This window comes from Epargyreus clarus, unplaced genomic scaffold (genome assembly GCF_041222505.1).
Source record: "Epargyreus clarus isolate Ecla_fem2 unplaced genomic scaffold, WU_Ecla_fem_2.2 ptg000027l, whole genome shotgun sequence".
Lineage (NCBI taxonomy): Eukaryota > Metazoa > Arthropoda > Insecta > Lepidoptera > Hesperiidae > Epargyreus > Epargyreus clarus.
In genome coordinates, this window is record NW_027332234.1 from 3,038,074 (window position 1) to 3,054,193 (window position 16,120).

The 16,120-nt window shown below is 37.4% G+C and overlaps 1 protein-coding gene across 2 annotated transcripts in view; it reads right to left on the reverse strand.

The window, feature by feature from the left end:
• The window catches only part of cutlet (chromosome transmission fidelity protein 18 homolog), a 41,191-nt gene that overhangs the window by 18,465 nt on the left and 6,606 nt on the right, over positions 1-16,120 (reverse strand). For both annotated transcript variants that reach the window (XM_073088638.1, XM_073088639.1), the window contains exons 10-14: positions 15,724-15,955; positions 14,918-15,073; positions 14,434-14,578; positions 13,975-14,066; positions 13,419-13,577 (exon numbers count right to left, since the gene is read on the reverse strand). In XM_073088638.1, the coding sequence (XP_072944739.1) occupies positions 13,419-13,577; positions 13,975-14,066; positions 14,434-14,578; positions 14,918-15,073; positions 15,724-15,955 (784 nt within the window). The remainder of the gene's footprint in view (positions 1-13,418; positions 13,578-13,974; positions 14,067-14,433; positions 14,579-14,917; positions 15,074-15,723; positions 15,956-16,120) is intronic.

Consider the following 16,120-nt stretch of genomic DNA (forward strand, 5'->3'; position numbering starts at 1 on the left):
CTTGTAAGTTACAAAAATATAGTGTTTTATGAAAACACTAAAAAAGACGATAATGTATTTACTCGTACTTTACTTTTTCAAAAGTATAGTATTATATATTTTTTGCATGTTTTACCAATTTTGTAATCAACAATAAATCTACAATTGTTTTTGGAAGAAAGTACAACTAGTTAAATACAGTTGACAACCCTAGAACCCAATTTGAAAATTATACGCGCGTTTAAATTCTCGAAACGCATCGAGTGTTTGAATTTGGGGACCGCAATTTGTAATCGGACTAGGATTAGTGACAAGATTAGTTACTGCGAGGGGACAAATACAATGCCTGTACGTTTGACGCGAAGAAAATTTGTTTAACTAAATGTATGTAGTTTGCAAGCGTATTAATTGTAATAAGCACGTTTAGGAGTGTATAATCTTTCAATTCGACAACTCACTATGTATTTAATAGATGCAGGTGTCTACAAAGAAATACTATCCAAATTGCCAAATTATATTTATCTTTTTTTATAATATAAGAATAACAGACGAATATACAGTCCATCTAGTGGTAAGTGGCTACTGCCACCCATGTAGAATTGTGTAGCTCGCGAGTGAGTGATATAAAAGATATATATCTTCACCAAAGAGCTAATCACTCTTCAACTCCGACGGATTTGAATTATATCTTTATATCCGCATCACATGGTTTAGTTCATAGATTCAAACGATTCCGGATATAAGATCTTCTTCAACTCAACAGTGTTATACTAGCTCGCGAGTGAGCGATGAGTCAAATGAGCGACTGACTGAGAGTGAGTAGTGAGCCTGATTCGAGTCAAATGCGTTGATTGAGATATATAACAGTTACGGTTACGTATTAAACACTAAATTAAAATATTTTATTGCTAAGAACATGGAAACCGGGATATACAAATAGCGTTGGCTGTGATAATTCATATATAATTTCTTGCCAGTTTTGTATTAATTATAGGAATCAAAAATGTTGTCAAAACATTTTGATCTGATTCTCTGATATACTGATATAAAATGTCGCGTATCTTTACAGAGCTACTGAGCTAAAGTGAGCTATTGAGCTAAAAGAGTGATATATATCACTGAGTTCAAAAGATATATATCACTCTTTTCACTTTAGTGATACATTTTGCGCAACTCTACACCCATGGACATCTGTCATCAACACCAAATAAGACTAGATTCCTACCTGAGGTCACCCACACATACGCCGCTACCTCTGAAGGTACTACTGAAAAAACTGGAATGCCTCGGATAAGTATGTCTTTCTTACCACACCCTTCAAACCAAAACACAGCAACGTTTAACACTGCTGTTATTAGGCAGAGATCGGTGTGGCGGTGGTGATGCCGCAGTCGAACCACAGAGGGGTCTTCTACCACCTACATAATATCTATTGTACCTACAACTATACTAAATTTAATTTTTTATTCAACCCAGTAATCAAGTCTACACATGCTCGTAAATAACGTCTATCAATCGTAAACTATATATCTATGGAATCTTATGTTCTTTCCAAAATTAGCCTTTAACTTTACATAGATACGTTTAGATTTCATTGAAATAACTATATTTTGTACACCTACAACAACATAATAAAAGTAGAATATACAAATATCAGTAAAATTATTTTGTACCTACTCAATACTTCATACACATACATGTATCATTAATAAAAAGCAACTTGCACAAAATACACAAGACCAAAGGTACCAATAATTTAGATGTAAAAAAATTCAATGATCAATTTAATCAAAGATAAAAAAGCACTACAATTGGAGTGAAATGCGATCGGCACGCCCTCTCGCCGCAACTCGTTACACTATTATTTGAATTTGCAAACGAACGGCCCTCCACCCGCGGGCGCCGCTACGCCTATTGCCTATTTGTAACCACCATATTTCTTTCATGCTATTTCAAATTTGGAGCTGTAATGAGATTTTGTACTCGAGATTATATGTACCCATACAATATTACTTTTTTTATTTATATGAAGTTTTTTTTTATTAAATTAGAAAAAAAAATGTTATTGAGTTTATACGCAGGCATAATCAAGGTAATTCACATTTCACACTCACCCAAGGAAACACACTCACTCACTGACTCACTGACTCACTCGCTCAGTCCTTCACTTATTCACTCATTCACTCACTCGCTCAATTACTGACCCGCTCAGTCAGTCACACGTCGCAGCTCGATACACTATTATAGTTCGCGCCAAACTGCTAGTCCGCTCTAAAGTTGTTCCGAGCAGGTGTAGTCATACAATTTGCTATGGCGACGCGTTTTTTTTCTACATTCAGAGCGGACTAACAGTTTTACGCGGATGATACCCATGCAATATACGTCTTAATAATATAACGACATTTTACAACACTAATAAAATTAGAAAAAAATGTTATTGGTTTTATACGCAGGCAATATACAGGCAATTCACATTTGAAACAGACACTGACTCCGTCACTCACCTCGCTCAGTCCCTCCTTCATTCATTCCCTCGCTCGCTCAATTACTGGCCCGCTTAGTCACTCACACGTCTCAACTCATTACACTATTATTTGAATTTGCAAACGGACGGCCCTCCACCCGCGGGCGCCGCTACGCCTATTGCCTATTTGTACCCACCATATTTCTTTCATGCTATTTTAAATTTGAAGTCGACGCCCAAAATTTAATGAGATTTTGTGCTCTTAATGCACATTTAACATGAGCAGCACCTTACAACATTAAGATTTACATCATTAAGATGTTATTTGTACATCTTTATGGACTTTTATCAACATTAGAAAATAATGTTATTGTGTTAATGCGTAGGCGATTCACACTTTACACTTACACAAGCAAGCTTAGGACTAGTGAATCAGTCACTAACTCACTCATTCCCAACTTCAATAATTCACTCAGACTCTAACTTACTCACTCACTAACACACACGCGAGCGTGGACACGTACACACATATTTCCTAAAAAATAGTACAACTACATTTGTATGGCTTTTACATTTCTTACTAACCATATTTTCAGTTACTCAGTCCAAAGGAACAACAATCGTTACTTAAAAATTGTAACATTACAAAATCAAAAACGCAGGGCTCGAATACTGAATGAAAATGAATCAAAAAGCCGAAGCGTGTAAATATTCAACACACATGTAAAACGGTGTAACTGAGCACAAAGGGGAAAGATGCACTGCGGAAAAACGAGCTACGAACGTGTAACCTTGCAGTGCTTACGCCTGGATTCAAAACCCACACTTTTAGTCAATAAATAACCTAATTGAAGTGATTTCTCGGTCAGTGTAGTGACACTGACAAACACTTTCATAGTAGTGAATCATCATAAATGGATAGAATAATGTAGCAATTAGAAAAATAAAAAAAAATTCTAACCCATTTTTATGACATTAAAAATGTATATAAAACAGCCTGGTGTTTACATTTATACATCATATTACATTTACATTATACATTTCCACTATAATTAAATTCAACAGAAGCATTATGTAAGAGAATGGGTGTTATGAGCTTATTTGGTGCAACTCAAAATGACGAATAGCACAAATGAACATCATTAACCTAATATTGCATTTTCATCTAAACCAAAAATGTATGCAAGATTTCGGTTCAATCGGTTAAGATTAACTCATTCAAAATTCTGTTACAAGATTTCACACTTACATAATATACAGGGTGATTTTTTCAAATGGGCCTTCAGGGCCAAATCCGAAACTATAAGGATTAGCGGAAGCTTGTAAAAATCAATGTTGCACTTTGTCTCTACCTCGCGCAGGGAATTACCTTCCAGGGGCCCTAACGAATCCAAAGTAAAATCGTCTAAATATTGCACAGGTGCAAATTGATGCAATAGAGTACAAAGGGGTGCAAAAACTAGCTAACAAGCGAGTCGCGCTCGCGGCGGTCTAATTCACGCCGCGAACCCGGGGAACTGTAAATATATGACGGGAGCGATTGCTTTGTGTTTTACATTTGATTGCGAGCTGTCATACAACTCATGTAGTACCCCAAAGTCAAAGAAATAGTAATTAAGTGTATATGCAAGCAAGCCAGAATTATTCTAGCCAGCAATATTATACTATTTGCCTACGTCACCATTCCTCCATCGCGCCACTCGCCGAAGGATGAAGTTCCATCCACACCAGCTGGACTCCTGGCGGTCCTCCACGGTTCGGTTTGCACGGACGTTCTTGCCACGGACGTGTAAGATGTGGAATGAGCTTCCTCCCGAGGTATTCCCGGAGCGCTATGACATGGGGCTCTTCAAAAAAGGTGCAAAAAGAGCTCTCCTTCAAAGCCGGCGATGCATTGGTGACTCCTATGGTGTTGCAAATGTCCATAGGCGACGTTAACTACTTTCCATCAGGTAGCACGTCTGCTTTATCGTCAGGTTCAAATATAAAAAAAAAAAATCTTTTGCGTAGTTTTAAAAACAGCTTGTAAAAATACCGATTTTTTATTCTGACATTTTATTTACAGAGGAATTACATATCCTATTCTATTTATATCATCTATTAGTCGATAATAATTAAATATTATTATCGGAACGTAACGCTTCAGCGTAACCGTTTCTGTAACAAAAATATTTTTTAGGTCTTTTTCTTACGACAGAGCTACGACAGGCTACGGTATCCCCTGCCTGTCGTAAGAGGCGACTAAAAGGGGGCTTCTGGGGTCGTGGGTGGCAAGAGTGGGATCTCGAACCGCCCAGCCAACGGCCCCGGGAAGGACGGCGGTATGTGTGGTCACGTACCGTCGTACACACCAGACGGTGCGGTGAGCGATAAGCTCACCTGGGCGGAGCCCGACGGGGCACAGCGCTAAGAGGACTCCGGTTGCGTTCCTTTGGAGATCCCGGAGTCCTCTACGCAGCGTTGAGGACGGCCACCGGGGGAGTTTTAGTGCGGTAAGAATCCTACATAACCTTGTCTCGCTCTCACGGCATCGGGTACATTTTGAAGGTTTCCCCTTCGTGAACAAAAATAAAAAAAGGTATTTTTCCTCTCATGCCGTGCCTACCGAAGTATAACTTCGAGACTTCATTAGGAACTGTATTGTAAAAACAATGTAGTGGTTCGATGTTAATGAATTTGGCGTTAGTGGCACAGCTATTCAAACGGGTTCCATCCAAATCGATTCTTAGTCAGAGCCAATGTTAAATAAATCAAAAATACTTTAGTTTGTTTTTAGTTTTGAAATTATGAATAAGTTCTGGACACTTAGGATTTAAAAAAAACAAGGCGAAAGCTTTTTTTCTCGTTTTTCTGTTTAGTCTTTATAAGTCTCTAATCATTAAATAGATACAAACTTATTTCTTAAATCAAGACATTCGTCGTAGTAGCTACCCATTCGTTCATTCATTCATTCATTCGAGTTATCGAATGGAAATCGATGCAAACGTAATCGATCCGACTGATCGGTGTCAGACAAAGAATAAATAATGCAGAGCGAAAGCGGCGCATCATGGCCTATTCGAGCCCATCCGAGGGCTGCTAATCCTCGGATGACGGACGACTCGACGCCTCAGGGCAGACGTGGAAAAATCTCGCCCTAAACGAATAACCCTTCGAGGGGCGCGGGGGCCGCTGGGTACCGGCTTCCGATTGGCCGCCTCCCAGGAAGGATATGACCTATAGTTTTTCTTCTTAAGAACTTCCTGCGACCATTGTGAGCGTGATTTACTGGCGGGCGGGTGGCGGGGGCGTAGATTGATGATTGCCAGTATCCGGACGCTCGCAATCACATCTGTGCTCGCCTCCTTCGGCAATTTCCTCGCATATTCGTTTACCCGGGGCATTATAGGGGCAACTCCTTCCGCGTCTGAGTGTTATTGCCTCTATTACGAGCGTCGGGAGCTTAATGCTTATCGTTACGAGGTAAAGGAACGAAACGGCGCGCCCGACGTCGTTTTTATGCGGTTTCAACTCTGAATAGGATTATGCTCGTTTTTGGACACTTTTCAAAATTAATTCACGCTTTTAGTGTTTTGGAGCAATCCTTTATGCATATAAACAAATGTGTCCTACTCTATATTCACTCACATACTTTTTTAAGAACTCTCCATATGTAGAACTACCAAATACAACGGGTATCTTAAGTCTTAAATTAAATTCGAAATGCACATTGCTTTCAAGATCAAATGTGATTCGAACCTCGGACTCCCAGTTGAGGCCGTGTTTCAAACCACTAGGCTCTCCCTGCTTCTATATACTCGTATTTCTGTGATATAATAAAAAAAAGTGGAATACATATATCTTTAGTCTTCTGTGGGTGTAGGTAGATCCATCCTTAACAAAGAGACAATAATGGGTCGACGACTAAACAATTTTATCCTATTCGATAAATATGGGCAACTGAACATACAGATAAAACGCACAGTAATCTAAAACAGATAAATACTGCGCCGTTTAAAGGAACCTATTAGTGTGTATTAGCATTAGAGCACTTAGAGCGGCCATTACACTGGCCGGTGGACCGCCCAAGTGATAAATATCCTCGCAGTTAGCCCACCGCCCAACACGCGACCTCTACAATACTAGATATAACATGTAAATTACTATTGTTTCGTTTATTTATTTCTATGTAATTATACTTCATACTTTATTTACATATAAAAATTACATTAAAATTAAATACGCAGACTATATCTATATATAAGCTTATACAAAATGTACAAGTTTAAAAAAAGAGGAATCAAAATTAAAAAATTTAAATAAAACACAAAATATTCAGAGATAAAACAATGAATGTAGCTTGGTAGGCAATTATACTTACGCGTAACAGTATCAATTTTTATGTGTAAACTCATAAAATATAGTTAATCTATCTCAGTTCTAACATTATAGTTTGGGTGACATTGTTTAAATATGGTTTTAATTATTTTTTCATAACAGAGCAAGTGTTGTGTCGTGTGTTAGGGCGATAACATAAGACGCCACCGTGTAGCCAGGCCGTTTGTCCACCGCCACCGTCACCGAACCGTCACCGAAAACGTTCATATCGTCAACGTGGGGGTCAAATCTTGCTAGTAACATATGAACTACTTCCCGGTATCCGATAGAGCTGATATTAGTTTGGATGACAATGCATGATGGGATTAGTGACGCCCAAAGATGGGGTGCCAATTTTTTTTGCACCCCATGATATGCATAACAAATGTAAGGAGATTTTGAAAAACTAAATGATCTTGCTAAAAACCTTGTAATGCTTGAACGCTGTGTATGGTACTTCACTCGATATATGCAATACGCTGTTATCCAAGGTTAATGATTTCTTTTAATAAAATTGCAACTGTAAATTGTTGGTAAATATTGCCCAATTCGCCTCATTTTCATATAAATTCAATATAAAACTGTTTAATAACAAAAAAATAACTTGATAGAACAGACTATGTTAATTATTTAAGGAGAAAATTTTCTTAGGAGTTGAAACGCAAAGAATTGACGGGCTCCAACCGCCCCAGACCATTAGCGGGAGGAAAAACTTGTAAGAAAAACGGATGTAAGGGGCAACGCACACTAAGATCGACTGATTTATTATTAAAACTTTATTGTTATTTAATTTCATTTATTTGTACAAATAATGTAACTTCATAAAAAAGTCGCGACAAGAAATCGTCATTGTAATATGGCAAAAATTAGTAGGTAAAACTAATTTGAAAAGAAATAACAATTAAATTATTTAATTGAAACGAATATCATTTCAATATACTTAATCAAAATTGTACGCTTACTGTAAATATGCATGTATGATGTATTTGCGATGATATGAATGTATGTAAATATATATGATGTACAATGCATTGCAAAAAGTATTTTAATTTTTTTAGTTTTATTCCATACTACTTGAACGACTGTAGTCACATCATAGTGGAAGCTTTTGAGGAGACTAAGATAAAAAAATGCACTCCAACGTAGAAAAAGAAAATAAAACGAAAAATAATCAACACTTTCACTGTACGTCGTGCTTTACCAAACCCTCTGATGGAATTCTTACTGAGTTTTTAATAGAGAGGCGGCCGCAACCCTTTTATTGTGATTAGTTATTGTATTTACAGGGGCGGCCGCATTGACAATTCCGACATCATCCCTTAAAGGAAATTAAAATTGGAACTCCTGTTTTGACACTCATAATTTTAACTTCTTTGACGGACTCCACTGATTCGAAAGTTTTTTGAGATATAATTCTAAATGTTGAATGATATTTCGGGAAATTATTTGAATGAAAAATTGTTATAAAAAGTTCGTTGTTTGTTTAATAAGAACACTTGAATTTATGTTGTAAATACCACCATACCACGCCACCTAGCGCTCATATTTTAGTTATAAAGTCTCTTACTATAAAATAAGTTTAAAAAATAAAAGCAGGCAATTAGTAAATAAGATAAACGATAGTAAGAATAGATTTATTAAATTAAGCAAGGAGTTTGTAAGTTGGACGACGACCGCTTTTAGGCAATAGCGGTCGAACTAAGTAAAATAATGAGGTCTTTTTTTTACTTAGTTCGACACTAGTTGGTCGCCAAACCATGTAATGCACATTCCAGCAATATGATGGTGTATGCTTTAGGGCTTCAGACTTAGTTAAAATAACGCCTAGCCGTTGAAACTCGAGATCTCGATCGAAGGAGGATTTTCGAAACTCGGACAGGTTCGAAACTCAGACACGCACTTCTGATTTTTCAAAATTATGTGCATATTAGTAATTAATTATCACTTGCTTTTATGGCGAAGGAAAACATCGCGAGGAAACCTGCATATCTGAAAATCTTTAAACAAAAAGTTCTTAACGGCATGTAAAGTCTGCCAATACGCACTTGACCAGCGCGGTGGACTATGGCCTAATCCTTCTCATTCTGAGAGCCGTGTCCAGCAGTGGGACAGTCAGTTGTCGACGATAACTATAAGTCAGAAGTAGCATTCCGTAAAGTATGAGGAGTGAGACGATGGGTTAATTATTTCTTTTTGTGCGGGCCCTCGGTGGAAAATTGCCGTGATTACGACTCTAGTCGCGCTGTGCCACAAAGCACTTTGGCCAAGTATATGTTGATGCTTTATTTTTATGTGAGGTATGAAAAATACGCTGTATGCGGTTCGAACTTCAGGCAGTTAACAAAATACAGAATGCGAAACGAAGTCAAGGTTTGAAAACCTGAATTACTGAGTTCTATGATTCCACTTAAAATGTTCGGAGAGCTGTATTCAAGATTACCAGAAATATTCACTACACTTTTAAAATGGTGAAACAATTTATGATTTTGCCTTATATGAGAAGTAACCCCTAACAGCCAAAGTATCAACCACTGCTGTGTTCGGATTTCAAGGGTGTATTAGTAAGGGTGAGATATACAAATAGACAGTTTTGAGTAATAACGTATATAAGGATTACCTTAGGTAGAACACATGACCTATTTAGGGTCTATTACAGGTGTTCAAGTAATAGCGACTGACTGTCGCATAAATATTTAAAAAAAAGCGTGTGGCTCGTATGCAATTTCAAACTCACACAAAAATCAAACAAAGTTACATCATTGAAAGAGGCAAGATAAATTAAACCGTACAGAATAGGCACCAACCAGTAACATATACAAACAACTTTAAACAGCTATTTGACATACATTACTGAACTCGACGCTACTCTATGGCAAGACTGCTTTCAGGCCGACACAATACGCGCTGGATTTAGCAAACACAGTTTTAATTAGCGAGATTCGTAGAGTGCGCTTCGTGTGACACGGTACATGAGAAAAAGACTTCGAAAATGTGGTATATTCGGAATTAATATGAAATATAAAATGTGATGTAGATAATATTTAATCGTTCAAATGTTTATGGTTCGGGAACGAATGACATACCTATTATTATTTTTAATCAACTTTGAAAAAGTTTTTTTTTTTAAATTTTACAATCTCAATTTGACATGTTTCTAAGTAAATAATCCCTTATGTCGGTGTTGATATAACAGCAAAAAAATTATAATAATAATTTTTTTTTTTCATATTATGCCATTTCATTTAAGCTAGGGTAAAATAAGATTCGATCATAAAAATATCATCGGTAGTTCACAAACCTAAGTATGCAGATTCTTCAAACTGTTCAATAACCTCAGACTCTTAAATATTTTACGGAGTATTAGTCTTTATAGAAACAAAAAAAAGTGAGATTTGGCAATTAAAAACATGTGCCATACCATACTACAACTAACTATACGAATAATTATCACATACATCTAAATATACGAATAATTATTTTCTTTATCATACGTATTAATTCTCTATTAATTATAATTCACTAACAAAGGCTGATATTTCGATATCGACCGTCCAAGTCGTGTAAACTTTTCTGTGGATCCAAATGATACACGTAAATCTAAAGTCTTCATATTAGCGTACCGAGTGACACGCGGGTCACATCACATCGCAGCGTTAATATATTCCATCAGGCGAGTAAACTGCAATCTGCGCGCGGCATTCACGCCGTAACGAGCTCCTCTGCCGCCCCCGAACCGCGTTAGCTTGTATTAGCTCAACTGTGTCCATTGTGCGGGGGGAAAATGCCGGACATGTAGGAATAAACATACTCTAAATATATTTAACATTCACGCCGTAACGAGCTCCTCTGCCGCCCCCGAACCGCGTTAGCTTGTATTAGCTCAACTGTGTCCATTGTGCGGGGGGAAAATGCCGGACATGTAGGAATAAACATACTCTAAATATATTTAACATTCACGCCGTAACGAGCTCCTCTGCCGCCCCCGAACCGCGTTAGCTTGTATTAGCTCAACTGTGTCCATTGTGCGGGGGGAAAATGCCGGACATGTAGGAATAAACATACTCTAAATATATTTAACATTCACGCCGTAACGAGCTCCTCTGCCGCCCCCGAACCGCGTTAGCTTGTATTAGCTCAACTGTGTCCATTGTGCGGGGGGAAAATGCCGGACATGTAGGAATAAACATACTCTAAATATATTTAACATTCACGCCGTAACGAGCTCCTCTGCCGCCCCCGAACCGCGTTAGCTTGTATTAGCTCAACTGTGTCCATTGTGCGGGGGGAAAATGCCGGACATGTAGGAATAAACATACTCTAAATATATTTAACATTCACGCCGTAACGAGCTCCTCTGCCGCCCCCGAACCGCGTTAGCTTGTATTAGCTCAACTGTGTCCATTGTGCGGGGGGAAAATGCCGGACATGTAGGAATAAACATACTCTAAATATATTTAACATTCACGCCGTAACGAGCTCCTCTGCCGCCCCCGAACCGCATTAGCTTGTATTAGCTCAACTGTGTCCATTGTGCGGGGGGAAAATGCCGGACATGTAGGAATAAACATACTCTATAGTCTGATTCATAATTAGGTGTCCAAAATGTAAACAAAGAAATGTCATTGTCAAAATTCGATTACAGGTATTGCAAACCTTAACAAATTAACAAGAAACAAAAACTTTCACAAAATTCAACATAAAACAAAAACTTAATAACTGCACACAATTAAAAAAAACGCGCTATGAAAACTAGAAAAAATTCGAGTTCGATCACGATCACGAAAATGAATAATATCAACTACGAAACTTAAAAATGGCGGCACATAAAATGTTTTGGATGCCGATTGTGTGACCATTATCACAATTTAATTTTCTCTCATAAATCTTGTTTTTTATTATTATTACTGTATGAAATGAAATTGAGTTAATATAAATATTGGAAAATGTGAATTGATTTTAATTTATTTAGATTATTATTTTATTATCGATGTATTAATTTAATATTGTCAAAAATAAGAAACTGCCATTTGACACATATTTTCTTGATAGGTCAACACCTTTGTTTACATTTTGGACACCTAATTATGAATCGGACTATAAATATATTTAACTTTCACGCCGTAACGAGCTCCTCTGCCGCCCCCGAACCGCGTTAGCTTGTATTAGCTCAACTGTGTCCACTGTGCGGGGGGAAAATGCCGGACATGTAGGAATAAACATACTCTAAATATATTTAACATTCACGCCGTAACGAGCTCCTCTGCCGCCCCCGAGCCGCGTTAGCTTGCATTAGCTCAACTGTGTCCACTGTACGGGGGGAAAATGCCGGACATTTAGGAATAAACATACTCTGAATATTTTTAACATTCACACCGTAACGAGCTCTTCTTCCGTCCACGAACCACGTTAGCTTGTATTAGCTCAACTGTGTCCACTGTGCGGGGGGAAAATGCTGGACATTTGAGAAAAATGGACGTAACTGAATTATATTGGTAAGGAGATCTGAAGCTACATAGGCAACATTCACTCTGTAACGAGCTCTTCTGCCGCCCCTAAACCGCATTAGCTCTACTATGTCTACATACGACATTTGAGCAAAAAAAAAACATCTAAACAACAAAATAATGCTGGAAATTTTCTGAAAAATACTTTGTTCGTATGTGAGACAATACAAATGGCGCGCATGCTAATGAGACACGCATAAACACGCATAACAAGAAAAACGCCCTTAACATATCTGAATAAAATAAATTAAGTTCATATTGCTGATATAAACATGTAGGGAAGGTTTTTCCTGGACAATCTCGCTAAACCACAAAGTGTAGTCCCTGATTAGCTAGCTGTTATTTGTCGAGCGATGTAACCGCGGGCCGGCGAGCTGAGGGCGACCTCAAATAACAGATGGAATGGGAATTTTAAACATGCTTACATAGACCTTATTCTGGAAGAATGAGACTAGGAGTGATTTTTATACGTCGTTTATAGTATGACAATAGTGGCGTTTGAATTTATCTAGAGATAATTGATAGACTATTAACTCATTAAATATATTCATTGTAGATAAGATTTCTTAATAATTTTACCTATATTTCGACCTAAAAGAAATTAAAAACGGCGTATCGTGAGAAACCGTTACATATTAATGCCTCAATTCCGCGATAATATTAGTGTAATATGATTTATAAATAACAGTAGACACTATATAAGAGCGACATTTTAACGCACTGCTGTGTTTTGGTTTGGCAGGGGCAATATGAGGTGTACTAAATTAGTCTTCAGAAGCATATTAAGCCGGCCACAAAACATTGAGAGTGCAACGAAAAAATAAAATAAAGAATATTTGGTTCAAAATTAATATTTTGTACAATAAATATATTTCGATATGAGTTACAATAAAAAAATCGGTAAAATTTTATTTTTTAATCAACTTGGTTTAAGTTTATTAAAAATTTCACTTATCTAAAAAAAATCTCACACTTTTAATAATGTGTAATCACTTCTTTATGATCTTTTTTTTTTGCTGTTCTGTTCAATCGTCCATTCAACCATTCCATTCATTCCAGCGTTCGATTAAGTGATAATCATTTTTTAATATAAATTTAATTAGAATATCACTTACCTGTGGTGCAGCTTTAGTAACGGCTTTTGGTTGGAGACGTTGCAAGTGGTTCGGCAGACGTACTTCTTTATTCATAGTCTTGTCTTCTATGCTCTTCTTTTCTGGTTGCTTGAACGGATTGCCTTCTTTCGGTTTCGATTTACTGGCAACCCTGTTAGCCTGTAAAATAGTTTTGTGTGAGGAACTGAGGCAAATATTGTACGTAATATCATATCATACGTAATAAATAAAGTGTATAGTCCGCGCCAAACTGCTAGTCCGCTCTGAAGTTGCTGCGAGCAGTTGTAGTCATACAATTTGCTATGGCGACGCGATTCATTTCTATATTCAGAGAGGACTAGCAGTTTTATGCGGACTATATAAGGTTTTATATAGACTTTTCTACAAAATTACCAATATTTACCATCCAATTTTATGGTGTTGATTTTAAATGTCGGTATTGTAAAGTAACACTCATTATTTTCCCAAAAAACATAACATCAAATATATTGATGGTCGTATTGTATTTGTCAATATTTTGTGATGGCTTATTTTTGAATGCTTAATAGAATCATACCATTTCTTCATTACGCCTAATTATTTCCTGTTGCTGTTCCCTTGCGATGGCTTGCCGAATCGCTGGCGGAGGACGCACGCGCTCTTCACTGCCTGAATAATAAATTAGTAATTAAGTACATTATAGTAATTATTGATAGTAGTAGTGTACTAGTAATCAAAGTAAAGGTGATCGAACTGATATGGTTCGATAAGGGAGTTACCACCGCCACACCTATTTGCAGGATGAAACAAATTTGTGTTCCGGTGCAAGGGAATCGATGCCAGCTGTCGTATTAAAAAAAAAGAATTTTGTTACCGATATCCACGACGGAATTACGACTCATGTTGCATGGAACGATATAAATATGTCTTGCTACGGGTCGTGTCTGACACGTAGGACGTCTTTAGACATAAATTCACTATAAGAGGGACATCTCTTATTAATAATTAGCTGTCAGTTAGTCTGCAAGATACTCACCAAAGAACGCCACTCTATATATGTCGGGCTCCAGGACATACGGGTAGAGTCCGTCCGCGGTGCGTTGTTGCACATAATGCAGCCCGTAGTCACACAACGCGCCTGCACATGTTCGGAGTGTCTTGCGCTCAGACTCGCTGCATAACTGCAATGACGATAGAATCTTATTTATTTATTTAATAAATTTTTGTACATAAAAAAAGATAACAATACAGAAGAGATAGAAATGAAGTACAAAGGATTGCTTATTCCAAAATGAAATTTCTTCCAGCAACCCTGGGACAGGAATGTGCATACGAAAGGCAAAATTAGTTAGCCTTATTTTTTGTTTGACGAGTAGCGGAAAGTCATCACAAGATGTTGCGCAACTCCTCCTTCTTGCGTAACAATACATACCACACCTTACCTGTAAATTAGCCAATAGCAGAGTGGGATTCATCAACTTTCCCTTTTATTGTTATAACAATATATGCAGACACGGTACCTGTAAGTTAGCGGACCGCAGTGTAGGTGTTAACAGATACGGCAATAAAGGTAAGACGTCCAGCCGCAACGCATCCCTACTGGTCACCACTCCGGGGGCGCTGCCTCGCCACACTGAATACAGAATGCTGTCCAACTCCGCCTTCTTTCGCGACATCTGGTGACAAAAGAAAGCATATTATGTACCTACGCATCTTAATTATATTGCAAGGAGTTTGATCCAATGTAAAGCTGTTTATAATCACGCTAGTAATATTTTAATTACAAAAAATAATCAAATATATCCTGTCAAAAGAGATATATAGAGACAGAGAGAGAGAGAGAGAGAGAGCGATACAGATAAAATTATATTTAATTGTGGTTGCAAGTTACTACGCTAATAAATAAAATCTATTAATTACTTAAAGTTATGATAAAAGTTATAGATAATGACATCATATCATAATAATGCGCGTTATTACCAAATGGGTCTCTAATGTATCCAATTTTATAGTGACTTAAAGTGTTGTCAACAATTAACTCATATACATAATACCAGCATTGCATGTGACTAAGTTTACCTGAAACATTAAGCTGAGTGGAGACCTTTTCGGTCAAATTTTTATAATATTTTTTGTATGCATTTTTTTTATGCTATTGTGTTTATTGTATATTTTGCCGAATAAATTATTTTCTTTCTTTCTTCTTTATAATACAAAATCTAAGAATTTTGATGAATCATAAATGCATTCTTAAGCCTGACAATAAAAAACTAAATTAAAACACTATTCTTAATTTCTAAAATGTCTGATTAAACCAGGACCGTACCTCCTGTGCTTGCAGAGGAAACTTCACTCTCTGCGGCGCTCTGGACGCGAGCAGCTGATGACACCTCACGATGCAGTACGGCAGCATCCCGTACAGCGTGTAGTTCTGGTTCCGCAGCGTCCAGGCGTACATCGTGTCGTACAGTCGTAGCCACGACGTCGTCTCGCACGCTATGAGGAGTCGCGCGTCCACGCGGGCGGATAGGTAGTTCTCGAATATGCCGTCTACTATTCTGTGAAATGAAACAAATATTGATTATTTCGGAAAAGAATATGAGCAAACATTACGGCTTTTCTTCAGGTTTCTACAGGCATAATAAACAAAGGATTAAAGGTTAATAGAAATGCCACCAACGTAGGAATATTATTTTCTATTTTAATCTGAATGCTGATTTTTA